The sequence below is a fragment of the Triticum dicoccoides genome, chromosome 6A (assembly GCF_002162155.2).
Source record: "Triticum dicoccoides isolate Atlit2015 ecotype Zavitan chromosome 6A, WEW_v2.0, whole genome shotgun sequence".
NCBI classification, from domain to species: Eukaryota; Viridiplantae; Streptophyta; class Magnoliopsida; order Poales; family Poaceae; genus Triticum; species Triticum dicoccoides.
The window spans coordinates 440,402,339-440,414,911 of record NC_041390.1 but is presented as its reverse complement, the minus strand read 5'-3'; the positions used below and the strand labels follow the sequence as shown (position 1 = coordinate 440,414,911).

Below are 12,573 nucleotides of genomic sequence, written 5' to 3'. Positions count from 1 at the left end.
TCCTGGATTTACACTCCAAATGCAAAATGTACTACTAAAAGTGCTTACAAAGTTTTTATGCAAGATGTCCAGGATAATACGATGAACCAAAGACCTCTTGTGACCAACCAGGAGATGGCTATTCTAAACCAGGTTTGGAAAAATAAAACTTTGGCTTCTAGAGTTAAAACTTTTGCTTGGAGACTTATTAGAAGAGCTATTGCTTTAGGGTTAAGAGTTTCTAGATTTTCAAAACATATAAAGAAAGAATGTTGTAGGTGTGGCCAGGTCGAATATGATAGGCATCTGTTCTTTTTATGCAATTTCTCTAGATTGGTTTGGTTCAAATTAGGTTTTAAATCGGATATGGTAGATCATAGCTTATATCCTTCAGATGTCATCAACTTCATTTTGTCTAGCCATCACCCAGATTTAAGCTCAGAGATCATCTTTACTACTTTATGGAATATTTGGAAAGCCAGAAGTGATCTTCTATTTAATAAGAAAAATTGGAGTCCAATGCAGGTTATATACGCTACCAAATCAATGCTTAATGCAGGTGCATTGGAGGATGAGCTGGAAGATAAGAGGATTGCTAATATGGAAGCCAATAGCAATGCTATTGACAGGGAGCTGAATTTTCATCATGCAGGTTTCTTAGCATATATAGATGTCGCATACAATCCTATAGTTAGCCAAGATAAAGCCTCTTTCGGAGTATTTCTAAGGGACAAATCAAGGAATCATTCCATATTTATTCAAGCTGTTGCTAGGAATGTTTGTTCTGTTCTGCAGGCTGAAGCACTTGGGCTTCTTCTGGCGGCCCAAGTATATAAAAAGGAAAACCAAGGTAAGCATAGCTTCTCTCATGACAGCCTCTCTTTGATTCGCATGATCGCAAAAACACAAAAATAGGTAAGTTGCAAGGTTGTCATGGACACGTTTGTTTCGTTGCACCATAGCAAAAAACAAATGAATCTTTCCAAGAGGTTTCAGTCAATGGAAACTTTCCTAAGGAATACTTCGGAAAATTTACCCATAGGATTCAATCTTCTAAATCAAACAGCCAACTTAGGAAATTCCCTATGAAAATCCTAATGAATCAACGAGGCCCCAAGCTGAATTGAACTTCAATTCTGTTAAAATGTCAGAAACTTTGATAAACACATGTAATGGCAGGATAGAACATAAACATCATATATCCAAGACAATACTCGAGTGGTTTGCATACATCTGATTCAAGCATACAGTAAAAAAAAAGCATACGGAAAGGTTGCAAGAAATTATTCAATGAACCTGAGCCTCATGATTGCTTTTCTGCTCCCGCCTCTTCCCATCAGAATTTAATTACAAATATGCATGCCGTAGTTCTTAGGTGCATATTTTCTGAGCTTCTGCATCTTCAGGACAGTATTTAAATACAAAGAACTCTTGGCTTCTTGACAGGATTTTGCAGCTCTGCACCATGTTGATTTCAGTGTGCAGCATAAGAAATCAGGCATATACTAACACATAAATCAAACATTTCTCCCCTATGGAGGCTTGTTTCAGCACAATGATGTCTCCAAGGTGGATGGAGGGTAATCAACCTCAGGCCACCCAGTCTGTAAGCTCCTGACAGGTCACTGTCTACAGGAATACTAACCTAGCATGGATTTCATAGACTGACCATCATTACCAACCATGGCATTCCCAGTGCCCTTGGGGACCTTGCGCTCCTTAAGGAGCCTGCGCACAGTGGCCATGTCATCCCATCTGTTTGATGCACCATATATGTTTGACAGGAGGATGTACCGGCTGCCATGACGGGGCTCCAGCTCAATGAGCTTCTTGGCAATCTCCTCACCAAGCTCCACCTCACCATGGATCTTGCAGGCGCCAGCAAGCGCACCCCACAAGCCCGGATGCGGCTCCACCGGCATGCTGTTGACAAAATCCACTGCCTTCCTAACATGACCTGCCCGACCGAGTAAATCAACCATTAGGCCGTAGTGCTCTTGGAGTGGCTGGATTCCAAAGCCATTAACCATCTTGTTGAACAACCAGCGGCCCTCATCGACAAGACCTGAGTGGCTACAAGCACCCAGCAACCCGATGAAGGTTATATCATTTGGTCGAACACCAGCCATCTGCATCTTCCAGAAGAGTGATAAGGCCTGCATTTCCCTGCCGTTCATGGCGAGCCCAGTAATCATCGAGTTCCATGAGTAGATGTTTTTCACTGGCATTGCAGCAAACACCCTGACGGCATTATGGATACCCCCACATTTACCATACATGTCAACAATCGCTGTCGCGAGGATGACGCTCATCCCATTCAGCTCCCGCTTGGCATACGCATGTACCCACATGCCGTGCTCTATCGACCGCAGCAGCGAGCACGCTGAGACAGCGCTCACCAGTGCAGCCTCATTCGGCACGACACCCGTCCCGACCATTTCACTGAACACCCTCAACGCCTCCTCACACTGATTGGACTGCACGAGCCCAGTGACCATCGAGCTCCACGAGGCGGCATTCCGGCTGGGCATTGTATCGAACACCTTCCGCGCCTTGGACAGCATCCCGGCGGATGCGTACGCGCCCAGCATCGCGTTCCAGGAAACCACGTTCCTCTCAGGCATGGCATCGAAGAACCAACTCGCACGCGCAACGTCGCCGGCGTTGGCATGCCCGGTGACCATGGTGGTCCAGGTGACAACGTCGGCGACATCCTTTGTGTAGGAGAAGAGCCGCTCGGCGGAGGCGACGTCGGTGGCCCTGAAGTAGGCGGAGACGGCAGCGTTGAGGACGTAGACGTCGCGGGCATGGCCAAGCCTGACGGCGAGCGAGTGGAGGAGGCTCGCGACGGGGAGGCTGGGGGAGCGGGTACAGGAGTGGAGGGAGAAGGAGAGGGAGAGGTGGTCGGGCGGGAGGCGGTGGAGGAGGAGGAAGCGGAGGAGAAGGGCGCAGGCAGCGGGGATGCGAGCGGCGCGGAGGAGGGAGTTAACGGAGGTGCAGGAGGAGAGGTGGCCAGAGGTGATGAGGGCGGCGTGGGCGCGGTGGAGGATGGCTGGTCTGGCGGCGGCATTGGCCGCCACGGCGGCGAGCCAGGAGGAGGGCTGGGAGTTCGCCATGGGAGAGCACCGCACTGACAGGTAGGACCGGCGAGAATGGGGCAATGAGATCTGCTCCTCGAGTGCTATGAATCGTCCGATGGAAGGCGGGCGGTCGTGATCTTCCACATGCAGCTGCTACAACAACGGGCTACGCAAATCTTCCTCCGGCCACGACGGCCTGAGCCGTTTCGAGTTCATACATTTTTGGCACAGCTTCTACAAAACCAACTGAGCCAGCCTGCGAATTCTGCACCGGTACCGGGTTTTGTAAATAAGCAGAAAACGAGGAAGAATCTGAAACTTTTGCTCCCATCGCAGAAAAGAATAAGTAAGTAAACAACTCTTTCCCCCAAGAACGAAACCGTTTTGTGCAAGTGTTGCAATTAATTATAGGTTACATATAACAGATTTGACAAAAATAACCAGATAACAAAATGTACAATTTTTTTTCTGATGAGAATGGGATGCAGGAAGATCTGAGTGTTGCCCTTGTCCACTCCATAGTTCAGCCCTACAGTCTTCACAATCACCCTTGTCAGGCGGCAGGTCTCTTGGATGCTCTTGAGGTGTCTGTACAGCTATCGGCACTGTCATCATCTTCAGCCTGCAAAGATGCAATAGTTTGGGTGTCAACAAGTATCAAAATGACACATTCCTAAAGAAGAAGAAAACAAATGCCATGCGTGTAGTCTGGATAGAACGTGCGGCCGAGTTATCATACTCTGCTAATTCGCAAAAAAAAAGAGTTATCATAATCTGCTTATGGTGGATGAGAAGAAAATATCTTGAGAAATGCACAAGAAGAAATGCAAGAGGAAACGCTTTGGTCAACATTCTGCAATGAAGGCTTTTCCTTGAGCTCTATCTACTAGTGAATTGGTGAATAAATAGCGATGAACACTTTTTAACTACCCATGCCTACCACCTAGATGATTTTGTATGAGATATTTTTCCCTTGCTTGCAGCAAAATCACATATCTTGTAAGGATAACATAAGCTGTCTCTAGATTTAAGGCAGAAAGACTACAGCTGCCAGTGCTCCATGCAGCGCACTGCGCACTAAAGAGGAACTTGGCACCATATCGACCAACAAGAATAGATACTCAAATCCAAGGCAAAGAGGATTTTTTAGACGAATCGTATCAAGTGTCCAGCTTTAACATTAATAAAGCCCCTGCCGAAGAGGATCCAAACTTGGGTTGTGGAGTTCTACATCCACGCGTCTCACCAGACCTCTTGCAGTGCACTAAGAGGAGCAGAAAAACTATAGAAACTTGGTGGCATGTATGTGATGGTGTGTGTTCATAAAACCAATTGAACCTAGTTCCCTAGAGATTGACTGCTAGTATTTTTTAAGGTTACAATAATGTTTTCATGGGGTGTTTGTCTATTCACTACAAGCCGAAAAAGATGGCAAATTCATATGATCTTGTGCAACACTTGCCTTCCAAATATGATAATTGAACTTACCTTACCAACCCAGTTCCTCTCTGCTTTCTGCAGGATATATTTTGACGACCCAACTAAATAACCACCAGGATGCTGATTCCGTGAGTGCACTTCGACTGAAGATGAACAAGATGGGACATTAAACACACTCCCGCTGCTGGATCTTTTCCTTGATATCGGAGAGTTTGCTATGGAGCCTGTGTCTTCCATATTTGAGGCCTTGATCACATCAACACAAATGGTCTGTTTATTTGTGCCCTTCAGTTCCTTAGGTTGTAACTCAAGATTCCTGCCATCATCAGTGGGCACTTTTTGATCACAGTGAGGAGCACCTGGAGATAGTTCCTTCAAAACAACTTTTGGGACATCAAAACTCTTAATATGGCTCAAATTGTCTTCAACAACCTCACCATCTAATTCTGCAAGTTTTTCGGCTGTATCCAATTGCCACATTGTGGAGATGGCATCATCTAAGCACTCCCGAGCCGTGTGAAGTTCTACTATGGGCATAGGATAGTTAAAGCCTAGCTCAACACCAGCAACTTCTAGTATAGAGCTCGGTGCATCCCACGGATGATGGATCCATTCCCCTGGCATTCTAGCTAGCTCTGGAATCCAAGTTCTTACGTATTCACCATCTGGGTCATACTTTTGACCTTGAACCTGGTTTTGCATGCAAGGAAAGCACAAATGAGAAATAGATAAATCTCTCATGAGACACAGATTGATAAATTAAGTGATGCTCAGGTACATATAACTAGATGCTTCTACAACAAAGACAACATAACTCGTAAGAAAAACAGACATAAATAAAGGACTTGTGTCATAATATAGGTTGACAGCTGCAAGACGGAATCATAACATGAATAGTATGTTCAGCAGAATATACTACAGCAACTTTAAGAATGAAAAATCATAACTACGCAAAAACAGAACGCCATGAACTTTCATGCGTGTATCTCCTATGTTGCTTATAAGCAACTGTCAAGCGTGATAAAATATTCTTGGATCACCATCTGCTCTCTTTTGAGACAGAGGATTAGCTAATCATTTATGAACTACCACATGAACAGAAGTGCTTTTAAAATCCAATTATGAACAGAGACTACAATCTTCATTTGTGCTCTTATTTAAGATTAGCAGATATGTCAAATATGAAATGGTGCTACAGTGCTTTGATCTAACAGTCGCATACCTCTGGATTATCAAGACGACCAAGCTCATGTCCATCAGGCAAACACCCAGTTATGTACTGCCAGCCAAGAATATCACTTTCTATATCAGCATCCAACAGCACATCCCAAAAGTACTTCATCCCCCAAGTCCACGGAATTAGTAGAAATTTCACAGCAAAGCTTGAAACTATTACTCTTATACGATTATGTGTCCAGCCAGTAGCCCAAAGCTCCCGCATGCCAGCATCTACTAACGGGTATCCTGTCATTCCCTGCCTCCAGGACTTGAACCGGTCCTCGTCTGCTCGCCAGGGGTAGTGTTTCAAGTTCCCGAGCAACGACCTTTCATGTGTGAATGGGAAGTTGAAACACAAGTAACGTGAATATTCTCGAAGACCAATTGACAGCAGGAACAAGTTAACACTCTCCCCAGCTCCGGATTTCCCCTCATTTTCCCACTTGATCTGTTGCATCCTGACAAGTTGATAGACTTTCCTTACACTCACCTCACCATAATGAAGATATGGTGACAGTAACGATGTTGTAGTTCCTGCAACCTTCATTCCGTCTTTTGAATAATCTAGGAGACCATGAGACACGAAATCCTCAAGTGTCTTCTCCGCATTGCGCCAGCCAGGAGACCAAGCCCTGCTTAGCAAAGCATTGCTTGATTCCTCATCCTTACTTGATTCAAGACCTAGGTCATCAATTGAACTACTGCAAATGTTTTCTATACCTGAATGTGAAACCGGAAAATGGTAAGTATTAAAGCAGCAATGGCTTGACAGATTAGAAATTGAGTATAAGATTGGATCACCAATTACTAAACCTGTATATGTGGACAAAGCAATGCTTTCTACTTTTCTACTCCCTCCGTCCCAAAATTCTTGTCTTAGATTTGTCTAAATACGGATGTATCTAGTTACATTTTAGTGTTAGATACATCCGCATCTAGATAAATTTAAGACAAGAATTTTGGGACGGAGGGTGTAGTACAAAGCACTGTAACACCATTTCATATATTATTTATTATTTAATTTCAACATGCTATTATACAGTACCAAACTAATTCCTTAACATAGGTAAGGAAGCTGCATCACATGAAATGGACAAAAACAAGCAACAATGTTCCACAAGTAGAGGCAAATGACAAATGTTCAAGAACTCAAAATGATGATGCCAGGCCACTAGCCACAATCTACCTGAGACAGGCACCAACCTCCAAGGGGCAAGAGATGATGATATCTCGATATGCAATTTCATGCACTTTTCCCAATACATATTGAACGTTGTAAATGCAAGCCCATTCTCATCATAAACTTGCCATGGCTCATATAGCAGATCACCATTGAAACTCTGCATAGAAATTCCAAGGCCCAAAAGCTCATTCTTGATTTTGTCATCCCGCACAAGTGAAATAGGGTCTATAGCATAGGAAGTGAGAACATATAAGATCAAAATAACATAATTAAAAAGAGAAAAAAGGTTAGCAGTAAATCAACTGGTACCAGAATAGAGCAATTGCCGACTCCAACTAAAAGTATGTACACTTCATACAAACTTTACAGGCATAGGTTTTGAGCATGAAAACACTAGTTCTGTTTTCCATAGCATCCATGTACTGCCTCAAACAGAAAATATATCACTTCGTGTGACATCATACCATGGTGGGTTAGATTTAACCAAGGAATAGTATAAAAAAAGTCTAAACTGAGAGCGTGGTTATGTTAATTACTAAATACAAATCTAAACTACATTTAATGCCATTTAGCGCTTGAAATGAGTATTCATTTGGTTAAAAACTTTAATTCAGCCCTCCTTCGGTTAAAACTTCAATTCTGCTTTCCTTTGGTTAAAACCATCCATCATACTCATTCAGCCCTTGAAATGAGTGTTCATTCAATCAAAACTTCTATCATGCTCATCATAATTACAGTGTACACTCATTGGCCGAAGGGAGGAAATATTCTTTAATATGTATTAGTACATGATTGAAAAGGTTCTAAACTCTGCTATACTGAATTTTACATATTGAATTTGGAAATGAAAATTTATGATGTGTTTCTTGTTACTGTAATCTTCTAAATAGTTTTATCTGTTAGCTTGAATTGGTTAAACATTCGCGTGAAGAATATCCTAGGCAGTAAGCACTACGGCATTAGTAAAAGTGATCTCATAGACTAAGAAAACATAATGAATACATTTCTATTCCAATCTACTCCCTCCGTCCAAAAGAGCTTGTCCCAACCTTGTCTTTCAAATGGATGTATCTAGCACTAATTTAGTGTTAGATTCATCCATTTGAGGGACAAGCTTTTTCGGACGGAGGGAGTAATACTTAACGTAATCATACGGTGTGAAAATGCAACTGCCATGAAGTGTAATGTTGTCTTTTTGAAGGGAAGTGTAATGTTGTCACCAAAGGTTTGGACCAAAAGTTGCATATAGTTTTGAGGTCTTGAAGTATGTGACGTGACTGGCTAAATTTTTGAGGATATAACTGCTAAAACTCATTTGAAAAATATGCCACGACAGAACAGGAATCACTACTAAGATAACATTGGCAGGTAAACATACCGTATAGATGATTATAGACCACTCTGGTGGCGCCGATGGAATCGACGCACTGCAGAAGCGCGGCAAGAGTACTCTGAGCTCGGATCAGCACGAGCGGGCAGCCGAGCGCCTCCAGCGACCTGGCAAGGTGGGCAAGCGACTCCTTGAGCCACCACCGGGAGCAGCGGCCGGGGTAGAAGCGCCCCTCCTCGGCCGGGCACCATATGAAGACAGGGAGCACAGCGCCGTCCCTGGCGGCGGCGGCCAAAGCCGGGTTGTCGTCGATCCTGAGGTCCCTCCTGAACCACACAACGGTCCTCTCCGACCCGCCCATCGTGGTGGACGCTCAATCAATCCACCATGACCCGGCCCAAGAAAAGCTAGCTCACCGGTCGCTCACGGGCATTACGTCGAGCAGGACGTATGCACTAATAAACCGCCGGTGAGGTAGCTGGCAAGTTGCAGCGAGTGGAGATCAAAGGGGAAACAAAGGCTGGATCTTGATGGCGGCAAGGGATGGACGGGGAGGCGACAGGATTGAGAGATGAGGACGGGGAGCAGGTGGCGCAAGAGTCCAAGAGCTAGTCAGTGCGAGGGAGGGCACGGGGCACCAACCGAATCGCGGGCTGTGGCGAGGAGCGAAGGAGGACCGCGAGCTCGACAACAATCTGCGCGCGGCATGGGCGTGGGGCTTCGCTTTCGCACCCTCCTAGCAAGGACCAGCGGTACTAGTAAGTGTTTTTATCGACCCCCCGCCCCGTCCCCAGTCCCCATGGCCATGGGGAGGAAGAGCTAGTGGCGCAAGCGTCCAAAGAAAGAAAGGATTAGTGGGAGTGCGTGCGTGCAGACGCGGCCATGGCGCCCGGGACCGGTCTGGGAGGGAACCCATCCCTGGTTGCCACTCGATGGCCGCGATTTTGCTGTTTCGAGGGGTGCGGTGGACTTTTCACCGGCCGAGCTGCCATTTTTGGATGGATCGGATCGGACCAGGCTCCCGATGCGATGATGATCCTCTCTCTCCTCCGGCAGCGGCAGGCGTGCATTTGGAGTACTTGCCGGCCACATGGACGTGGCGCTCGAGCCACCCCCTCGCTTCCCTCGTGTGTGCACCATGCGATGCGTCGTTCGTTCAATGGACCTGCTCATGCCTCTCCTTTTCATTTGTTTCTTTCTTCCATTCCGGTCAAAGAGACACGGTTCATTCCTTCTCTTGTGTCGACGCCGTTAATATCGCACGCCTCGTCATCGCGTCTCCCTCCGATCAGAAAAAGTTTCCAGTTTCGCTCCTGTTCCCGTGACCTGACCGGCTTGTCTCGCACCGCGACAAGAGCGGTGTTTCCACTTTCCAGAGATAAATAAATAGGAGCGTGCTTCTGAGTTATCCACACATCACTAAAAAATATTCTCGCTAGACGGCTTTTTAAAGATAAATAAATAGGAGAAGCAGTACGGAGTATCTACCATGCCGACGTGCATGGCAGGTTATCAAAGCGAATATGGTATTCGATCGTACGAGCAAGCGTATTTTTTTAGGTGCACGAGCAAGCAGATGGACACTGTTGTCTTTTCTTTCCCCTTTCCAAGGGTCACGGCTTCCCTACTTACCGTATTGATCGGTCAGGATTAATTAGCGGGCGGGCGGGAGTATCGTGACGTGATTAGTACCGCCACCGGCACCGGACGTACGTCCTGATAAAGTGGCGTACGGCAAAATTGGCATCGAAAGTGACTCGGCGCAAATGCGCATGGGGACTAGGAGGGGTTGCACGGTGTTCATGCAAATGCACCATACTACCACGCTAGCGACAGCCGACGCAAAATGTATAGCGACGTGTCCGGATGAAAAGATTTTGATCGTGCTTTCGGTTGCCTTTTCCCAAGCTATCAGACACATTAGTAAAAAAAAAAAAACTATCACACTAGTACCCTTAGGGCATGAACTATGATGGCATATGGTGGCATAGTTGGGTATTGTAACGCCCTCGATGCGGCTATAGCTCCCACGTGTCGTGGCACGACTTAGAGACATAACCGCATTGAAAGCAATGTCGCAAGTCAGGCAACCATTACAACATCCCATGTAATAAGTAATAAAAGGGGGAGATACATAGTTGGCTTACACTCGCCACGTCACATCAGAGTACAAAAATAACATCCATCAAACAATCACTCATGGCCCGACTACGGCGCCAAAATAGAAAAGAACCCAACATGCGACAAGGCCCTGAATCGAACCCCAACTAGGCACCACTACTGATCATCGGGAAAGGAAACATAATAACGCTGAGAGTCCTCGTCGAACTCAGCTCGTACTCGTCACCTGGAGCGAAGTCACCTGGACCTGCATCTGGAATTATAGTATCTGTGAGCCACAGGGACTCAGCAATCTCGCACCCTCGCGATCAAGACTATTTAAGCTTATAGGAAAGATAAGGCAAGTATATGTGGAGCTGCAGCAAGCGACTAGCATATATGGTGGCTAACTTATTCGCAAAGGAGAGCGAGAAGAGGAGGCAAAGCGCGAGCGAGAATCTAGAAGAGCAACCTGCGCAAGCATTACTCCAACACCGTGTCCACTTCCCGGACTCCGCCGAGAAGAGGCCATCACGGTAACACACACAGTTGATTCATTTTAATTAATTAAGGTTTAAGTTATCTACAACCGGACATTAACAAATTCCCATCTGCCCATAACCGCGGGCACGACTTTCGAAAGTTCAATCCCTGCAGGGGAGTCCCAACTTAGCCCATGACAAGCTCTCACGGTCAACGAAGGAATAAACCTCCACCCGAGACACACCGATTAGACTCGGTAACCCGGTACATCAAGACAATTCGACAGGTTAAAACAAGACCAGCAACACCGCCCGAATGTGCCGACAAATCCCGATAGGAGTTGCACATATCTCTTTCTCAGGGCACACTCAGATTGTCCAAACTTCCGGTAGGCCAGCCCAGAGTTGCCCCTGGTAGCCACCGGCGGCTGACGGTTTGGACCAACACTCAGAGGAGCACTGGCCCGGGGGGGTTAAAATAAGATGACCCTTGAATCTGCAGAACCCAAGGGAAAGAAAAGGCTAGGTGGCAAATGGTAAAACCAAGGTTGGGCATTGCTGGAAAAGCTTTAATCAAGGCGAACTATCAAGGGGTTCCCATTATAACCCAACCGCGTAAGGAACACAAAATCCGGGAACATAACACAGATATGACGGAAACTAGGGCGGTAAGAGTGGAACAAAACACTAGGCGAGAGGCCGAGCCTTCCACCCTTCACCAAGTATATAGATGCATTAAGATAACATAGCAATATAATGATATCCCAACAAGTAAATAAATGTTCCAACAAGGAACGGCCTCCAATCTTCACCTGCAGCTAGCAACGCTATAAGAGGGGCTGAGCAAAGCGGTAACATAGCCAATCAACGGTTTGCTAGGACAAGGTGGGTTAGAGGTTGACATGGCAATTAGGAGGCTGACAAGCAAAAGGTAGGCATCGTAGCATTGACATAGCAAGAGCGAGCAAACTAGCATAGCAAAGATAGTAGTGATTTCGAGGGTATGATCATCTTGCCTGCACAGTTGTCAGAGTTGACTGGATCCTCACAAGCAAACTCAACGGGCTCCTCGGTAGCGAACTCGTCTCCCAGCTTTACCCAAACAAGACAAACAAGCAACAAGGATACAATCAACCACGTGCAAGACCAAGCAATATGAAAAAATGATGATATTCTATGCGGGATGCGATGTGGGATGCAAAATGCAAGATATAACAGGAAATGCATGAACCTGGCCTCAACTTGGAATTCGAAGTGTGCCACTGGAAAGATGAGATGAAATCGCTTGAAAACGATATAAAGATCATTGGAATCGGAGTTACGGTTTGGAAATGGCAAGCGTTTTAAGATAAGACACCGGTGTGCGATTTACAGCAAGTAGGCATCTAAATGCAACGAAATGAACATGCTACAGCCACCAAACATGACAACAAAATACATGCAGAGATGCCCACAATATGCTTAACAAAAGACTAGCACTGAGCCACGACCAATTCCTACATTAGAAGGTTCAAACAAGTATGGCAAAAACGCAAATGCAAAACAGATTCCAGACTTAGTGAAATTAACACTAGTCTGAAATTTCAGATCACGAAGCCCTCTTCGGAGCAGCAAAAGAACATGATAAATGACCTGAACATGACAAGTAAGAACATAGCATGGAGCTACTCAACAAGCTTAACAAAAGACCCAAAGTGACCTGGGGCCAAAAGGGTTTACAAAATATATTAACGGGCACACGAACATAGCTAAAACACAATC

General features: G+C 45.7%; 2 protein-coding genes across 2 annotated transcripts; both read right to left on the bottom strand.

Moving 5' to 3' along the window:
* Positions 1 to 1,116: 1,116 nt before the first annotated feature.
* LOC119317172 (pentatricopeptide repeat-containing protein At4g18840-like) lies at positions 1,117 to 3,108 on the bottom strand. The gene has a single exon (XM_037591582.1). The coding sequence runs from the start codon at positions 3,093 to 3,095 to the stop codon at positions 1,620 to 1,622; it is 1,476 nt and encodes a 491-aa protein (XP_037447479.1). The 5' UTR covers positions 3,096 to 3,108; the 3' UTR covers positions 1,117 to 1,619.
* Positions 3,109 to 3,372: 264 nt separating this feature from the next.
* On the bottom strand, positions 3,373 to 9,206 carry LOC119317171 (cryptochrome-1-like). Its single transcript, XM_037591581.1, has 5 exons — positions 8,279 to 9,206; positions 6,904 to 7,125; positions 5,722 to 6,437; positions 4,548 to 5,189; positions 3,373 to 3,681 (listed from the first exon to the last, which is right to left on the bottom strand). Exons 1-5 carry the CDS (start codon positions 8,589 to 8,591, stop codon positions 3,613 to 3,615), a joined length of 1,962 nt encoding a protein of 653 aa, XP_037447478.1. The 5' UTR covers positions 8,592 to 9,206; the 3' UTR covers positions 3,373 to 3,612.
* Between the last annotated feature and the right edge of the window lie 3,367 nt (positions 9,207 to 12,573).